This window comes from Aspergillus melleus (assembly GCF_016097325.1).
Source record: "Aspergillus melleus strain CBS 546.65 chromosome Unknown contig3, whole genome shotgun sequence".
Classification (NCBI taxonomy): Eukaryota; Fungi; Ascomycota; class Eurotiomycetes; order Eurotiales; family Aspergillaceae; genus Aspergillus; species Aspergillus melleus.
Window position 1 is genome coordinate 573092 of NW_025763372.1, and position 17784 is coordinate 590875.

At 51.5% G+C, this 17784-nt stretch overlaps 9 protein-coding genes across 9 annotated transcripts; 4 read left to right on the forward strand and 5 right to left on the reverse strand.

Annotated features, from left to right (window-relative positions):
* Nucleotides 1-2192: 2192 nt before the first annotated feature.
* Nucleotides 2193-3107, forward strand: LDX57_005201 (uncharacterized protein; the record flags this gene model as incomplete). The annotated part of the gene is made up of 1 exon (XM_046086880.1): nt 2193-3107. The coding sequence occupies one exon, from the start codon at nt 2193-2195 to the stop codon at nt 3105-3107; it is 915 nt and encodes a 304-aa protein (XP_045942846.1).
* Nucleotides 3108-3276: 169 nt separating this feature from the next.
* LDX57_005202 (uncharacterized protein) lies at nt 3277-3741 on the reverse strand (the record flags this gene model as incomplete). The annotated part of the gene is made up of 1 exon (XM_046086881.1): nt 3277-3741. One exon carries the CDS (start codon nt 3739-3741, stop codon nt 3277-3279), a length of 465 nt encoding a protein of 154 aa, XP_045942847.1.
* A 1164-nt stretch (nt 3742-4905) lies between these two features.
* LDX57_005203 (uncharacterized protein) lies at nt 4906-6323 on the forward strand (the record flags this gene model as incomplete). Its single annotated transcript, XM_046086882.1, has 4 exons — nt 4906-5857; nt 5917-5988; nt 6057-6237; nt 6287-6323. The coding sequence occupies 4 exons, from the start codon at nt 4906-4908 to the stop codon at nt 6321-6323; spliced, it is 1242 nt and encodes a 413-aa protein (XP_045942848.1).
* Nucleotides 6324-6545: 222 nt separating this feature from the next.
* Nucleotides 6546-7072, reverse strand: LDX57_005204 (uncharacterized protein; the record flags this gene model as incomplete). Its single annotated transcript, XM_046086883.1, has 2 exons — nt 6546-6753; nt 6807-7072. 2 exons carry the CDS (start codon nt 7070-7072, stop codon nt 6546-6548), a joined length of 474 nt encoding a protein of 157 aa, XP_045942849.1.
* Nucleotides 7073-7279: 207 nt separating this feature from the next.
* LDX57_005205 (uncharacterized protein) lies at nt 7280-8260 on the reverse strand (the record flags this gene model as incomplete). Its single annotated transcript, XM_046086884.1, has 2 exons — nt 7280-7553; nt 7604-8260. The coding sequence occupies 2 exons, from the start codon at nt 8258-8260 to the stop codon at nt 7389-7391; spliced, it is 822 nt and encodes a 273-aa protein (XP_045942850.1). The 3' UTR covers nt 7280-7388.
* Nucleotides 8261-8523: 263 nt separating this feature from the next.
* LDX57_005206 (uncharacterized protein) lies at nt 8524-9144 on the reverse strand (the record flags this gene model as incomplete). The annotated part of the gene is made up of 2 exons (XM_046086885.1): nt 8524-8691; nt 8739-9144. 2 exons carry the CDS (start codon nt 9142-9144, stop codon nt 8546-8548), a joined length of 552 nt encoding a protein of 183 aa, XP_045942851.1. The 3' UTR covers nt 8524-8545.
* Nucleotides 9145-9684: 540 nt separating this feature from the next.
* LDX57_005207 (putative C6 transcription factor) lies at nt 9685-11623 on the forward strand (the record flags this gene model as incomplete). The annotated part of the gene is made up of 6 exons (XM_046086886.1): nt 9685-9848; nt 9909-10190; nt 10243-10596; nt 10650-10724; nt 10775-11380; nt 11434-11623. 6 exons carry the CDS (start codon nt 9685-9687, stop codon nt 11621-11623), a joined length of 1671 nt encoding a protein of 556 aa, XP_045942852.1.
* A 745-nt stretch (nt 11624-12368) lies between these two features.
* INU2 (glycoside hydrolase family 32 protein) lies at nt 12369-14916 on the reverse strand (the record flags this gene model as incomplete). Its single annotated transcript, XM_046086887.1, has 1 exon — nt 12369-14916. The coding sequence occupies exon 1, from the start codon at nt 13917-13919 to the stop codon at nt 12369-12371; it is 1551 nt and encodes a 516-aa protein (XP_045942853.1). The 5' UTR covers nt 13920-14916.
* A 634-nt stretch (nt 14917-15550) lies between these two features.
* On the forward strand, nt 15551-17552 carry LDX57_005209 (sugar porter family MFS transporter; the record flags this gene model as incomplete). The annotated part of the gene is made up of 4 exons (XM_046086888.1): nt 15551-15876; nt 15931-16256; nt 16327-17110; nt 17168-17552. Exons 1-4 carry the CDS (start codon nt 15779-15781, stop codon nt 17550-17552), a joined length of 1593 nt encoding a protein of 530 aa, XP_045942854.1. The 5' UTR covers nt 15551-15778.
* Between the last annotated feature and the right edge of the window lie 232 nt (nt 17553-17784).

Sequence of the window (17784 nt, forward strand, 5' to 3'; positions counted from 1 at the left end):
CTCGAGATGTACGCAGCCAAGGGATCGCCAGGTCTCGGAAGATGCAACGATGTGTCGAATAGTGGACCGCATGGCGTGCCAGGAGAAGGGGGATTCTCACTGGACGTGGTTGCCGACGACGCGGTGGAAGGTGAAGAACGAAAGTCGTGATTGGGGAGCGGATGGCGCAATCGTCCGGGGCGGATGTTGTGATTGCAGTCGATCATGGCGATTGTGACTCGACACGGGTCTGTCCTGGTAGTAGGGCCAAATCCTCATTTGTTTGTATAGTTTCATTATTGATACATGCCATGGATCCTGGCGTGGAACTGCCTGGAAATTGGCTTGAGGCGTAACCAGGGGAGTGGGACAGACCGTACTAGTCCCTCGATGGGGACGAGGCGCAGGGCCGACGGTAATCGGCACGATCTGATTAGATATTCTCGGGCGAGAGATTCGTCGGATGGACGGATCGGATTGTTTTATCCTGGATAGAAGGTTGGAGGGAGGTGTTGTTTGAATTGTCCTACTGGAGATGCCCGGAAGGGCTTCTGGTAGGGCAACTGGCCCTATACCCTAGTATCACCTGATGCCTGGTTGCACCGATCGCATTGGGTTTACTTCTCTTTTTCTGGTTCTTTGACTTATTTTTCATGCTCTCCTAGCATCAATTGCAATTTTGCGAAGGCATACAGGTGTATACGCCAGTGATTTAGCTGGTGCCAGTTGGTTGACAGGCTTTCATTTCAAGGCGATCCACTTAACGGTATAGATCTCCCATACTCTTACTTCGCCTACCACGAATCATATACTTTCTCAAGCTTCGAGATAGCACGAACCAAGTATAACATATATTATCCAAGTCGCAATTTCAATTAGTTAATTAAGTGGTAGTTCATTCAAATGGCTAAACGAGGCGATGAAATATAATCAGTCAACTCCCGCTGCTAGTTGCAGTGCAGTACGTAAGAGAATAGTCTTGGTTCTTGAAGAGATTTATCGTCCTTATATCTGTTATGCCTGTTATTTCAGAAGCAATAAAGCCTACATGTTGATGCACAAGCAATTGGGTCTTGCTACTGCTAACGGACATGGTCGGTGCCACGATCTCTACCTGGGTGACTTCGCAGCCACAGGTTGGTAGAATTCGAGAGGGACCAACAAGAACCGGTACTTCATCAACATCTCTGACAGTGGCTTCCACCGACTCGGCCCCGTTATTTCATCACTACCGCAGAGGTCTAAGTGATCCGGCTCGTCGGCGCGCTGATAGCGGCAATCCGATTGATAGACCACTGTATCTCGAGGGATTCGGAGGGCCAGGAGATAAAACCGCTCGTCCGGGGAGCCAGAAATGTCAATTCCGCCGGGAAATTTGGTTGCACCGCGTGAGGCGAATTGACTGCGACGAAACCCTGAGGGGACTTGAATACCCACGTCAAAAGGCAGCTTCATCAAGTGGGCAATCGGGATAGATCCTTTATCAACGCACGTCAGTAAGTGCAAGGTCCCGTTCTTGTTGTTTGTCCTACGCCTGCAGGGCCGAAGATAGCTTGTTTCGCAGGATGTTAACATGACTATGCAGCATTGCTTCCTAGGCGAACAACACGCGCAGAAAAGGCCCAGGATCATCCTCAAGAGGCCTGTGCCGGAAGTGGCCAGTTACCAGTTGAAACGCATTCAATATTGCAAAAGCGGAAAGTCCACGAACGAAGAGGTCAAATGATCGGGGACCAGAAAGATATTCACCAATGGAATGAATATAGGTGTTTGCAATCGGTGAATAATAACTAGTTTGGTAATGAAGAGTAATAATGACGAAAGCGTTTGACAAGAGTGAAGAGTGCCAGTTATAGAGTTTTCAAAAATCAAGTATCTAGGGCTAGGGACTATCTCAACTAGTCTATAACAAGTTCAGCTCGCGGGGAGCAGGGCGACTGATTGCTACAGCCCAGGTAGGTATTACCCAGGGATACATGTTTGCATATAAAGCCATGGCATTCCTATCGCCATCACCCACAGCGACTCTGTATACAACGATAGTTTATATTGTCTACAAAGTTATGACACACAGAAAAGGATCCAATTACTCAATGCGGTAACTCAATCCGCCTCACCCCAATTCTCCAAATCCCCTCCAACATTATTCAATTTCGATACATCCCACTTCAATTCTTTTCCTCTCTCTACTCTACCATGCAATAAAGCCCACCATGTCCCTCCCCGTCCACGTCGCCATCTTCGACCTCGACGTGCCCGTCCCCGCCGTCTATAGCGCCCGAGGCCTCTACAGCTCCATCTTCCGGCGACTTCTCGAAAATGCCGCCTCGCGACTCAACCAGTCGCGCAGTCGTCCGATCGCAATCCACACCTCATCCTGGGACATCCTAGGCGGCAGCTATCCTCCGCTCGCGAGTCTACGAACAACCGAGAATGAGTCTGACTCTGACAACCCCACTAACCCCCTCGCGCTCCCCATCTCCGCAATCCTCCTTACCGGCTCCGCCCCCGCGGCCTACGACACGGCCACCCACCCATGGATCAACCCGCTCGCCGACTACCTTACCCGCATCTACAATGACTTCCCACATGTCAAGATCTTCGGCTCGTGCTTCGGCCACCAGATCCTCGCGCAGACACTCCTCTCCCCGCCATTGAAGAACGAACTCTGTCCGGAAGGCCGAGAAATGGGCCTCGTGCCGATCGCATTGACGGAGGGATTCCAGGCCTCCTTCCCGCATGTGAAACACGCGCTGCCGGAGGGTCGGATGCGTCTGCAGATGATCCATGGCGACTGGGTGGTTCCTGTCTCCGGGGCGAGGGATCCGGTCGACTTGCCGGCTCCGTGGATGAATATCGGTGGGAGTCAGGCGTGTCCAATCCAGGGATTGTATTGTCCGAAGAGGGTGCTGTCGTATCAAGGACATTTCGAGTTCGATACGTTCGTGAATGTGGAGACGTGTAAGGAGTTTGGGAAGAGGGCGGGGTGGAATCCGGAGTTGATAGTGGAGTGGTTGAAGATGATCGAGTTGGGGAAAGGGAAGGGGGAGGGGGATGAGGATGATGACGATGCGAAGGTGGCGGCGGAGGTGGTGGTTTTGTTCTTTGCTGGGGAGGATCAGACGTGATATCAAATATATTGATCATGTCGTGGATAAATGCAGTACATACATACACTTAGACGGGTATATACATAGAAGACAAAGCACATAGTACAGAAATAGAATAACCAGAAAAAAAAAAGCACGAAACAGCCCAGTCGAGTCTACTGTATACACACCACAAAGACCATTTCATCTAACGGATTAGACTATTCCCTGTCTCCTCCGGCGGTACATCCTCCACAGTAGGCTCTACCACCACAGTCTCTACCACTCCAGTCTCTACCGGCGGTTCCACCACCTCCTTCCCTCCAGTATCAACCTCCGGTTCAGCCTGGACCCTTACAGTCGGAGTCCCGAGCGGAGTGACAAACAACGGATCCCGACCATCTTCCGTATCGATCTTCACCACCACCGGGCTCGCGAAGGGAGTGGGAGTGGCGTAGTTTCGGTAAATCATGACTCCCGCCCTCCCAGACTTTAGCATACTATGGATACCAGTGAGAGCGTTAACGCAGACTCCAAGAAGCACGACCGTGGCGATCTGCGTGAGGACGAGGAAGAGCATGTATAGGGTCATTCCCGGGGTGCGAGGCGCTGGGGCCGGCGCCACTGGGGGAAGTGGCTGGGGTCTTTCGGAATATGGTGGAGCGGGTGTCATTTTGATGTTTATTATGGTGGTTTGAGGGTTGATTTAGATGTCTGTGTCTTTGCATTCCATGTTAGAAGTATGCGACTTTTAGGCGGATTGCTAGACATACTTGCATGAACCTCATGTGGGCATATACTCTATCCCAAGAAAGTCTTAGTCCCAGACAGAGAAGATGTGCAAGAATCCAAATGAGCGCCAGCCGACATCATTCTGCAGGGGGACTTACCTCTTTCTATATATGAATTTTCGAGAAACGTTCGACTCATCAGCCTCGCCCCGCGGGGCGCAAACAACGGGTCATGAGAGCAGAGAACGAACCAACAACGAACACGCCCGATGCGTTAGTCCCTAACTAACCCCAAAGTAAAGAATAGCTCGTAGAATTATGTTGCATGTCAGCCTTGCCAATGTTTTCCTCGCCAATCATATGTCGCTGTCAGTGCATGGTTTCCTACGGGCCAATCTCTCGTGTTCCTGCTTAGGGCACGGATGCCCCGACCCCTGGTCGGTGTCTTGGATGGTTACATTCCAAGACTTGGTCTGTCGATTTGTTTATCATCAGGCTGTGCGTGTTATTCTCTATGATTATGGGCCGAGGATAAGGTTACACACGAGATCTGTGGTAGTAGACGACTATTTTAGAGAGGATACGAACTCTTTTGCGATGTGTGAAAATATACTTCATCAGGCAGGTCTACTCAAATTTGCTACCACCAAATCAATATTTCTCGCGCAATTGGCTTTAAGTTCTAATTCAATTGTCATGATATCGAGAGCCTTGCATGCTCTAGCATATCCCGATTTACGCTCCGAAGAGTATACTGTACCTACCTACTAATCGTTCTAATCAGGCGCCGACTCCACAAGACCTCCCCTTTGAATCGTCTATACTAGTAATCTTTCCCCTCCTACCGCAACCGCCACCCCGGCGCCTAATTGCTTCCCAATTCACCTCAACCGATCAATTCTCTGTTCGGAATGCTACATAATGTAATCCATGTTTCATACTTCAATTACACCGTAAAGCCTATCTCCTTTCATGTCCTCGCCCTACGACATCCCACCCACCAAGTGCCTACAGCTGCTGCTACTACAACTATGTCCCCAACCCACCTCCCCTCATACCCAAACACGGCCTACACAATCGGCTGGATATGCGCGCTACCCATAGAAATGGCCGCCGCGAAAGGCATGCTCGACGAGCTGCACGGCAATCCACAAACACCTCCTTCTCAAACAGACACAAACTCATACCTGCTGGGCAAGATACACGCCCACAATGTCGTGATCGCATGTCTTCCACGCGACGAAATGGGTCCGGCTTCGGCGGCGCTCGTGGCGGCGCATATGCTAAGCACGTTTCCGCGGATCAAAACGGGTCTGGTGGTTGGTGTTGGCGGCGGGATACCGCACCATGAAGGAGAGGTCCAAGACATCCGACTCGGGGATGTTGTTATTAGCAGCGACGCGAAGTCGGGAGGTGTGGTGGCGTATGATACCGGGGAGCGGAAGCCAGATGGGACGCTGGATTTGGTGAGCGGAGGGGAGAGGCTGAGTCGACCGCCGAGGGGGTTGCGGACGGCGGTGAGTCGGTTGGAGATGGAACATTTCACGAGGAAGAGTGCGATCCCTGGATACGTGGAGGAGATGTTGGAGAGATATCCAGTTATGCGGAAGAAGGGTTTTGGGTATCCCGATGGAGCGGAGGATGTGTTGTTTGATACTGGGTATGATCATGTTGCTGGGACGAGGTCGTGTGCGAGGTGTGTGGATGCTGGGAAGAAGGAGGGGAGGATTGTTGAGCGACCTCTACGACAGGATAGGAGTCCTGTGGTGCATTATGGCATGATTGTGTCGGGGTCAACTGTCGTGAAGCATGCGCCGACGAGATTGATGATCGAACAGGAGCATAGGGCTATCTGTGTTGAGATGGAGGCTGCAGGCATCATGAACTACTTCCCTTGTCTGGTCATTCGAGGCATTTCGGATTATGCAGACTCGCATAAGAACGATCGGTGGAAGGCATACGCAGCCGCGACGGCCGCTGCATGTGCGAAGGAGCTGTTGGAGTATGTGCCTGTCAAGGCGGGAATTACAAAAGGCATACAAGATGAGACAAGACCAGGTGAGCCTTCTCCCAGTCCAGAAGATACGGAACATTGACTGTTACGCACTCGAAACCAGAGCTTCTCCCCAGAACAAACACCGAAGAGACCTTCGCATCTACAAACGCAACGGTAGTTGCTGCTCAGGAAGGTGCGTAACTTATCTAAATCCCACAGACCCTTCTATGTGTCCTTATATGTGCGAGCTAATCTTTCCAGGCAACTCCAACTCTAAAATTCTATCATGGATAGCGGAGCTAGATGCCCTAGCGCAGCAGAACTATCTACTCGAGAGACGGAAGGACAGTATCACCATGTCGATGCTGCAGTATCACACTTTTCAGAGATGGGTCGGACAGCCGAGAAGGAGCGTAGATCTCTCTCACGCTGTTAATACAAGGTATGGAAGGACTGGTAGGTTTCTAGATCAATATAGATACTTCAACCAGAGAGCTCGTGAGAGTCGAGGTTCTTTGGCGCCTGTGATAGAGTCTGTTAAGCAGAGCTTTTGGTCGGGGTTGTGGACCGGTGGGCTGTCAAATGGGGTTGGATCATACCAAAGTAAAGAGATCGGGTTATAAATCGAATTGTAATATAGTAATTTAATCAGTGGCCCTTGGCGATTCCTCTTCCCAATGCATAACGAAACCCAAACAACGCCTAAAGACCTGGAGGGCAGCAATCTGGGTAAATCTGGAGCAAAATCATTCAATACTGTGCTCGACGCACATGCTCTTTCAGGTTATCTCTGCGTTTAAACGCCCTGTCGCATTTTGGCTCTGGACACTCGTGTGAGCCCGGATAGATATGCTGCGTCTCGACATGTCGTTTCAGCTCGGCTTTGCAGGAAAAGGTACCAGTGTACGTGCAGTCAGCCCAGTCGCATTCGATGGGAGTAGCGTGGTATGCTTCACCACTGGTGAACCATCAGCATAAAGTAAGATGCTAGTAACGGAAGAAAGCGCGTACCTTGGTTTACATGGCCTGGAACAGGCGCTGCATTCTCGAGATCCGGCTTTCGTTCCGGCTTTTGTTCCACCATTTGACACAGGAGATGCTCGGGCTGACGAGTCCGGGTTGGAACTCATTAGAGGAAGATCGATGGAATTACTGTCGACGGTCCCTGCTATAGGGGCAGCGGCTTTACATGGGCAACGTAGGGTATCCATGTAGGGTATCTCCCCAGTTGACCACATGAGTTTACCCATGCCGGCTTGAGGAAATGCAGAAGGCATGGTGTACTCAGGGTTCTCGCTGCACGGAGTAGTCAATCAACAAATGATCGCATAGCCGAAAGCTTTCTTCTTGGAACATGGACGCATATGGTTGTTGATCGAGCCAATCAGGGATAACTTGGGATGATTCAGGCATTTTACCGTACTGACTGGGCCATCCTCATGATGCGTAGTACCAGCAAAACTCCGTCGGATAGGAAGACATGGGTATGAGGATTGGAGGAAAGGGGTGAGGAGAGGAGTGACGACAGGTGATTATGTATTGCAGAATTGAGACTGAGAGTTAAAATATGGTGGAAACGAAGTACCTGACGAGTTACGGGATTTTATACAACGGTTTGACCACCCGCGGTGTTGATACCTGGAAGCGCATCGGCCAAGGAGATGAAGATAAGAACCACCCTCCAATTGAAGCAATAAGCCCCGTCCCTAGAAAGATGAAACCGACTTTACCGCCCAAGTTCCCTGCATCTGGATTGATCTGCTAAGTGGTTAGTAGTTATGCTTGGGTCAATTTCTGTCACCTCTTACCATGTAAGGGATCGTAAATTGCATTACTAGGCTCCAGACAGCGTTGGAAATAGTGACTAGACCTTGTGTTGCACCACGAAGCCGCATGGTAGCAATCTCCGATGCCAGAACGAAACCGTTTGCCCCAATGGAGAGTTGAAAAATGATCGCCCACAAATAAATGAGCACAATAATAACCCAACTGGCTTTTGTTTGATCTGGAACGCATCCCATAATCCCTAGGACCAGAAGTATAAAGCACAGTGCAAATTGGGGCCAGACGATAAGGGTTCGGCGTCCCAAAATCTCCGTCAGAGGGAACGCCGAGATGCTGGACAGAAGCATGACAATGTAAAGGACTACCGAGGCATCGAAGTACTCCTTCACATGGATTAACTGGAGAAAGTAGGTCGTGTAGCCGATCACAAAAGTAGCACCAATCATCTGCTGACCGCTGGCAGCATAGATAGCAGTGAAGGTTCGCTTGCGGTTTCTTCTGTTGAAGCATTCGGCCTCGGCTGACAAGTCAATCCCCCCGAACTTATATTTAGGAGTGTCTGCTGTTTGTTGAATCTCAGCCGCAATGCGAATCTCATCTGCCATTCGTCGGATTTCGATCTCGTAGAAAGCATGATCGCTGAAGCCGTAGATTTTCTTCAATTCCTTTCTGGCTTTCATCGGTTGCCCACATCTGACCAGCCAGTATGGGGACTCCGGAAAGAAAAACCACCCAGCGGTGAGAATGACTACCGCAGGTGTTAATATTATTAGAGATGTGGTGGATCCTGTACGTACGTGGGAAGATGTACATGGCCACCACCGGGAGCCACCATTGCCTGTAGCGCTGAGTGAGTGGAAATGCTGGAAGTATTTTAGGTCCAACCTTACCATCTTCCAGTAATATGGCTGGCTCCCTTAGATACCACGACACTTTTCAGCGGCTTAGCAGCAGCAGCCACAGTCTCAAGGGAAACGAAATACGCACATTGCAAACTGACCAAGGACGATGCTAGTATTAAAGAAACAGAGAAAAAAGCCTCGTAGCTCCGGCCGGCATGTCTCGCCAATCCAGAGGGGGGATATAGTAAACATGATACCGATAGCAATTCCTAGGTTGTGGTCAGATTGAGAATGGCGTCGCAAGAGCTTCACGGACCATTGACCCCCCTACCAGCTAGGTGTGTTTGCCAATCCGTCGCCAACTGTTGCAAGAGGACACCGGCAACAGATATCACCATGGCGACCAAGATCCCCGGCTTGCGACCAAACCTCTCCAGGGAGAGAACAACGACAAAGGTGGCCGCGATCTCGCAAGCCGGGGCAATCGAGCTCCAGGCCGAAAGGTACCGCGCCGGGATGAGGTAGTCCCCCGACGGCTGCAGGATACCGAACTGCTTCTGGAATGCGGGCAATGCGGCCAATTGACCTCCGGCAACGAGATCGAAGCCTTGCATGGCAACGCCGCTGGAAACCCACAGTGCTGACGAGGTGAGAGAACGTGGAGGCTTTTGGTGGTCCGCGCACTCACCCCAGAGAGCAAATCGCCACTGAGAACGAAGCATTCGCCATTTCTTCTCGGGACTGATAACGGTATAGTCGAGTCTGGCCACAAGTCAGCCGCAGCAGCGTCTTGTTGGGAGGGGGGGGTCTGTACTGTTCAGTCATCGTGCCAAGCATTCGCGGGCGTGGCAGGGTAAAAGCCCTTGCATCCTGACTGGCGACAGACGTAGTTGTAAGCGCGGCTACGCTAAGGTATTAAATTAGTTCCACCGTGAAGAATGACAGAGTCTGGGGGTGGATATTTTCCTAGGGGGTTTCGCGGAGTCCTCGAGCTGCTCCGCGGTTGGCATATGGTAAGATTGAGGCCCAGAGCATTGTGGATCTCCATCATGGCCACGCCGGACTTGTTGTAGGGAATTGCGGCATATTTGTACAAGCCACAAATGTGTGGTCCCAGATGGACTGGGGCGATTCGACGTGTTTAAATGCTTAGTCTCCTGTCTAGACTTAGGGTAGAGGTGCTTTTGTAATCACCGGCGGGGTTTCGAAGTCCGGGCGGAGGACACGTCGCCCTCCGCGACTGATACTTCTTACCAGCAACGATGCAAGACCACCGCGCAACAAAGAGGAAACGCACGACTCTGGCATGCGACGCATGTAGGGCACGGAGGACTAAATGTGATTCGCAAAGACCGGCATGCCGCTATTGCCAAACTCACGGCGTGGTCTGCATCTACCAGGAGCCGCCGCTGGAGCCCCCCAGTCGGTATGCGACTGCTAACTCCGCCCCCTGACTTACCTAGACAGCACTGACAACTGAAACCAGTGTTGAGGAAGAGTTGTATGCTCTGAATAACCGTCTAGATCAGCTGATCAGGTTGGTGCTTCCAGCACAATCGAGAACCGAATATGGAAACCTGGTCAACGAAGAAGACTCGCCGTTTGATCTGCCTTCCAAGCTGCTCGGTAACTCATCTATTATGAAAATGCTTGGACTCGATGCAAACTTTACCCAGATTCTGGTACAAGGGGAACTGACTACCGAGTCCAAAAGCCACGTGAACCCAGGTACCCGCATGCTTATCGTTCGTCATCAAGACACAGTGAAGTACGTCGGGCTAGATTGGTTCACGGATTGGCAACTAATGAGATGGCATTAGCGCATTGGCTGCATTCTCTGCGCGCGTGCACATCTGGTATCCCATTCTTCCCTCGGAATATTCGGATGAGTACTTCCGGCTGCTCTCCGGCTGCTTGCTTCCTTCGTCGGAAACATGCCTTGCCCTTCTTGTGGCAGCGATCGGCCTTGTCATAGAGGAAAACGAAGCAAGCTCAAGCACGCCATATTTTGAAACCGCTCTTGCCTCGTTACCAAACATTGTCTCCGAATGCAGCGTACGCAGTGTGCAATGCTTAATGTTGATTAGTTTGTATTATTCTTGTCTACTAAAGCCTTGTCAAGCACATGACTATTGTTTGATTGCATCGTCAAAGATCCAGACCATCTTCAAAAGGTGATTCGCTCTCTTCGAACTGCTGAGAAGCAAAGCTGATACACTTGCTCTAGTGGGCTGGAAGGGGATGATCCCAATATCGTGGAACAAACTCGGCGAGCATATTGGGCGGCACTGCTACTCGAAAAGTTGGTGGTCTAAGCTATCAATGTGTGGTTCATAACTGATTCTAATCCAGCGAACTTGCTGCCCAGTTCGATGCTCCCAGGAGTGGCATATGGTGTTTGGACGAGCATGTCCCATTGCCACTATGCCAGCAGGTATGGCAGTTTCCGCCAGAGAGCACTTCATCAGGAACTGCAGCACCCGTTCCCCCAGGTGGTGCAGCATGCACCGATACAGGCGGGGAAAAGACACGATCCTATTTCCTGGCGGAGATTGCTATGAGGCGTATGCTGCATCGATGCAACACAGCTGTCCAGTTGACGGCCACTGGAAAATACGTCTACGCACCAAATATCGCCTTGGAGTTAGAAAACCAGCTCGAGGAATGGTATCGTTACCTACCCGAAATCAACCGTTTTGAGAAGGGCGACGTGTCTCAGCCGTTGGGACTGATCAACATACCATCCTGTCCTCTATCGAACTTCCTGCGCGTCCAGTACTACTGCTGTAGGCTTTCTATATTCTGGCCGGCCGTCTATCATGCAATGCAGGATGGATCTGTTTCCAACAGTCTTCTGGACCATTGCAAGCGATTCCTCGATTCTTACGTGCTGCTGGCACCGAGTATTATTGCAGCATTCCATGACTGCCGAGTGAACAGCTGGACAGTCTTTGTGAGGTGGGTTCTCTTTTCTGAGCCTTGTACAAGGCTAGACTGATCTGGGAATATAGTATTTTCATCACTTCCGTGGCCGCGTTGACTGCAGCAAAGGCCCCATGTTTGAGAGGACTCTGTTCGCCTCGGTTGTATCAATCTATTCAAGCATCCGGACGAGCCGATCGAGCAACAGTGCAAAAGAGCGCATCCTTGATGATGCTACAAGGTGTCCTAGAAAAACGGGTTTCAGAGGCTGGGCTGTAAATACTATCCCACGATAAGCTTAATTAAACAATAGTGGTTGTTAACACGCGAGCTACTTCCAAAACTTCTCAATGCTGAAATGGAGTTTCCTACAAGCCCCGAGTAGTTGACAAACCGTCCCAAACCTCCCCTTCCTCAAAGATAGGACTCCTCGGTTTCTGCTTTGCAACTACCGATGTGCCAGGATTGCTAAAGTGTTCTAGGCCATAGACAAATCTGGCCAGGTTGCGTGTCTGGTGTGAGTAGAGCACAAAGCGTCTAGGTACATTTTGATAGACTACATGGCATAAGCCCGTCGCGGAAAGAGACCCGGATGCACAAAGATCACTGATGCAGTTCAGTGTAAAATGCAGCAATGGACTCGCATGTTTGGAGTTTACCTTTGACTTATTTTCTGTGCTGCAGTCGACCCCGATCTTATTGCTGACCAGCAGTTTATATACAGCTCTTGCTGCTGCCGCGCCAAGGCTAATCCTGGCATTCATCGCGGAGTAGTCCCAGGTCTCCGCGAGACTCCAAGTCTCGCTATTCAGGTTGTATTTTACTGAGAAAAGAACGTGTTTAAACCACAGTGCTAATGTCTCCTAAATTGTAAACTGCATTCATTGTTGTCTCCACACATGGTGGTCCAAAACCAAATTCCCCGCGCTGCTTAATATGACATACGTATGCTGCCCTTCCAATGTTCCCCATGAACGGTGCTGAAAGTTGAAAGGTGATCAACTGGTCCACGCGTTCCCAGTCTTTACCCGAGGGACACCTTCCTTACCTCCACTGACTGCAGCATAGCATTCCCTCCAGTCACCTCCAAGGCCAGGCCGTCAGAGCTATCACTGGGGAAAATCAGGTCTGAGATGACCGCCTCTCCCTGCCCGCCGAAGACCTCCACAGAACAAGTATCAACCAACGCCCTGATGTGAACAATTCCAGTATTGTCTACCTGCAACTTGGCCTTATGCACGCCTCCTGCGGCCGGATCATAGGAGATATCACCGCTCGCGGTGCGGTCAACCGAGAGGGTGGAAGTTGACTGGGTGTATTTGATGACAGTCCCCTCGGATTCACCCTTACGGACAACCAGGGACAGAACCGAGCCAGCAGCAGGGCGAAAAGCAAGTCGAACATCGAGAGCAGTTCCCTTGACAGACGACAACAAGGTTTGGCCAGGAGTAAGGGTCTGGTTCTGGACCTGTAGAACGGTAGTGCCAATGGTATCCAACTCTGCGATTGGCAGCTGAACAAAGAATTGCTGAGTGCCGATTTTCTTGAGCGACAGTGTCCGGGGAAACGAGAGCATGCCCTTCCAGGTGGTTGTGGGCGGGTTGGAGCCGTAGCTGTTCATGACGGATGCGATAATTCGCCGGCCGTCGGACGCAGGCACGTTGACCCAGCTCAACGCGCCGTCGAAATCCCGCCCATAATCCAGCCACAGGGTGGAGTTGCTGACGGCGTCCGCAGTGAAGGCCTTCCCGTCGAAGGACCCGGTGAATGCCAACACGCCATTGCCCCCCGCAGGGGATCCCTGGGCAGGTGTCATTATCAAGACCCATGTGGTCTCTCCGGTGCCATCAACAGGAAGTTGAAACATGTCGGGGACTTCCCACCCTGTTATACCGGATGACAGGCCTCCGACCGAGGATGACTTCAGGTCACTCTGCCATGTCCACTTCTTGGTATCGGGAGACGTCCAGAACGACAGTTTGTTCTGTCCGCCGTGGGAAAGAACCATGACCCATTTGCCCGAGGGGTCATGGAAGAAGACCTTTGGGTCTCGAGTCTCCAATCCACGCGTTATATCATGAGGTGCTTCCTGGTCGGTGGATATAATGGGGTTGTCTTCGAATTTGGTCCAGGTCGCCCCGTCGTCAACACTGAAGGCTAGGCGCTGGTCCTGCTTTTGACCCTCCGTGGTATAGCCAGTGTACCAAGCCAGGTAGGGCGCATTTGCAGAGGTGCCGAGGCCAGACGTATTTTTCCTATCATAATAGGCCGTACCCGTGAAAGCTTCGACGCCATTCTCGTGCGTGATAGCGAGAGCTTCGTGGGTCCAGTGCATCAAGTCAGTGCTCGTTGCGTGACCCCAGTTGAGATTCCCCCACACATTGGCCGTGGGATTGTGCTGATAGAAGAGGTGCCACGTCGATCCGATCTTGATCAAGCCATTTGGCTCATTCATCCAGTTCTTATCGGGCGTAAAGTGGTACACTGGACGGTAGTCATCAGACTGCGCCTTAGTAACCGACACGGAGCCCAGGCACAGCAACGCCATCGCGTAATGGAAGTTGCGCAGGAGCATCTTGAGGGTGACAGGGCAAAGAAAAAAGACGGGAGAAGAATTGTTGATGTTTCTGGTCTCTGTAATGGATGACAGTGACAGGAGTGTGAAGGCATTGTTCCCACCGTGAGGAGAGCTGGTTTATATATCTATAAATCTCTTCACCAGGAAGGCCTGATCGATTCCCCCTACCTACCAGGATACTGCGGGCTCCTGAAGCCCACCGACGCACGCTTTGGATATATTATGATATACATCAGTATATACCTCAAATGGATGAATTGTGCAGTGATAGATTCCTCCTACCTACCAGGATGTCGCGGTCTCCTGAAGACCACCGACCCCCGCTTTGGATATATTTCGATATACATCAAAGTATACCTCAAACGGATGAATTGTGTAGACTACTTGTGTACATTACCGTAGAATAGCGATTCCCGTTAAGTGACTACAGTACGTGCCCCCTGTTGAACCGGGAGATTGCAAGGGCCGACAGGGTCTGAACACCCAACCCCATGGGGATGCGGCATGGTAGTACTGCGGGGACTCAAAACACCCTTGATGATCCTTTACCCAGGGTCTCCGGTCTACAGTATCCCGAGAGCGTCAGCCTGGCATCGCGGAGAGATGCGGGGCCTCCGCGAGTGGTCGTATGAAGAAGATCCTTTCCCTTCATCACCTTGGGCATATGTTGGGTTGATGTGGCGTTGCGGTTTCAACTAGGACAGGGAACGGAGGACAGCCTTCCGGCATACAACGTGCAATGGCGGCATCTCCGCGTGAGACTCGAGCCCCTTCGGCCCGTGAGATGAAGAGGTGGCAGACGATCAACGCCGAAAATTCCCCGTGGAGGCGTTCTTGGGGGGTCCCACTCTTCCCACTCCCCGTGCCCGAGAAGCCGATGGCCCCGTGGAGCCCCGTACTCCAGACTCGGAGGACAGCGCTCCCCTAGTCCTCGCGGAACTCTATCAAGTTGGCGAATCTAGCCTCTTCCAGACTCCGTGCAAGGAAAGTCTCGCGGTGGCAAAACCTCCGAAGTTCCCCCGTTAGCCTCGTGGTATTCTGAGAGAAGCAGTGCGGTGACCCCGGTGTATGGAAGTATTCTCAGCCAGGGCCAACAGCCAAGCCATGTTTGCGCTCCAATCACAAGCGCAGTCCTTACTGATGCACGCAATGTAGGTCTTGGACCTTTTGGCTGGCTCTACCCCAAGGGGTAAAAGCAGGCTCCTGCGAAATCTCGAGTGGTAAGCGCTATGGGATCTTGATACGAGGAATGAACGGATATGGTTAGCCAAACCTGGATATCATCAACACAGCAATAACTCTTTGCTCAATACTAGGGCGTAGACCGTCCGGTTCAAGTTCCTTAATGGAAACAGTACTATTCCGGTGACTAGACTCACCCTGAAGGACTGTTTACGCCGTTCCGGGGTAATTAGCGAGACAGGGGTGACTCTAAAAACGATATAGGTGATAGGAGTGTCATACTATCACTCCTTTCGCTCGGTAGCGTTGCAAGACATCCACCAGCGCGGAGAGACCCCAGTCCCTCCGCCAACCCCGCATCGTATCGAACGCTTGACTTGCTCCTGATTGCGATTGATCCGAGGAATGGCCGTTAGGTCGGCTTGGGGATATGTATTCGACCCTTACGGCATAATGGGAACTATCCTCTCGAAGGTATAACCTTCTTCTCTTCTAGCGAGGGCCCTATAAGTACCGATTCCCATAAACTAAACAACATTTACAGTATCCACCATAGCATCTTCACAGTTCTGAACGAGACGAGAGAGAGAGAGAGAAGAGAAGTAACAGCACACTGTGGTCACTATCAGCATTCGACGGACCTCTTCTCTGCGTTACACCGATCAGTACTCTCCATGGGTTTCTCACTGCAAAAGCCCACCGGAACGGAGGGCAGAACGTGGCCGGCCATTCTGATTAGTGGTTTCGTCGCGTTCGGCGGAATTTTATTCGGGTAGGATGGGATCTTTTGCCAGACAAGCCGTATTTGAACTGATCGTCGTTGCAGGTATGACACCGGCACAATCAGCGGCATTCTGGCCATGCCGTACTGGGCCGAGACTTTCTCAACGGGCTACAGAGACAGTACCGGCCAGCTGAACGTCACGGCCAGCCAGTCTGCTGCGATAGTGTCTATCCTTTCCGCGGGGACGTTCTTTGGTTCGCTGGGTGCTGCGCCCATGGGTGACTTCATCGGCCGCCGTTGGGGACTGATTGCGTCCAATGGCGTCTTTGTCGTGGGTGTCGTATTGCAGACCGCCGCAACTTCCATTCCACCCTTCCTTGCTGGTCGATTCCTGGCTGGGTTTGGGGTTGGACTGATATCTGCTTTAGGTCTGTGCTGCTATCCATAAAGCCAAAGTGGAGCATGATGAACCAATGCTAACTGCCCCGTACTGTACAGTCCCGCTCTATCAGTCTGAGACGGCTCCCAAATGGATCCGTGGGTTTATCGTGGGTTCCTATCAGTGGGCAATTACCATCGGTCTACTGTTGGCCTCGGTGGTCAACAATGCCACTCATATGCGGGACGATTCCGGGTCCTACCGCATTCCGATTGCCGTTCAGTTTGCCTGGTCCATTATCCTGGTCGGCGGAGTCTTGATCCTGCCCGAGACCCCTCGGTACCTGATCAAGAATGGTAAGAGGGAAGCCGCCACGAAAAGCCTCGCCAGACTGCGTCGTTTGCCCGGGGACAATGCTGCAGTCCAGACCGAGTTGGCCGAGATCCAGGCCAACCACGACTATGAGACCAGTCTCGGGGGCTCAAGCTATATTGACTGCTTCCGGGGGAATGTCGGGATACGCCTTCTGACAGGCTGCCTGCTGCAGGGGCTGCAGCAGCTTACGGGTATTAACTTCATCATTTACTACGGCACGCAGTTTTTCAAGAACTCGGGCTACGACAATGAATTCGTGATCAACCTGATCATCAACTGCGTCAACGTTGGCTCTACTATCCCGGGTCTCTATGCCATTGACAAGTGGGGTCGGCGTCCAGTGTTACTGGCGGGCGCGGTTGGGATGTTCGTTTCGCAGCTACTGGTGGCTATTCTCGGGACTACCACCACTGGACAGGATAGTATGGGTAATATTATCGTGCATAATGATGGGGCACAGAAAGCAGCAATTGCCTTCATCTGTCTCTTCATATTCTTCTTCGCTGCTTCATGGGGCCCAGTCGCGTGGTAAGTACTCCACTCCAGCACAAACCCCCCCCAAGAAGCGTCTAACCACCCATCTAGGGTCGTTACCGGAGAGATATTCCCCCTTAAAATCAGAGCCAAATCTCTATCGATGACTACTGCCACCAACTGGATCATCAATTGGGCATTGGGATACTCCACGCCTTATCTCGTCAACTATGGCCCCGGAAACGCAAACCTGCAGTCCAAGATCTTCTTTATTTGGTCCGGCTGCTGTTTCCTCTGCATAGTGTTTGTCTATTTCATGATCTATGAAACCAAGGGTTTGACTCTAGAGGAGGTGGATGAGCTCTATAGCGAAGTCAAGTCGGCACGGCATAGTGTTGGTTGGACCCCAAGCATCACTTTCACGCAGATACGAGATGCGAGTTCAGCGAAGAATAGCGAGAAGTGTGTGACAGGGGAACACGAAGAGAAAATATGAGTCTTATGATGTGGCATTATAATCGAATCTGTGAAGAGGACCTGTACCTCGGGGCTCCGACACGTTTGTTGTGTTGCATCAATGACTCTTCGGTGGGGCGGGCGAAGGGATGGCGAGCATCTACTTCTTATTATGTGGCTTGTGAATGCGGTAATAGTTGCCCGATTTGACTAGTATGGGAGAGGTAGTACTCAAATGAATTCATACTGCTGTGCTCTTCCGGCGTCTCGAA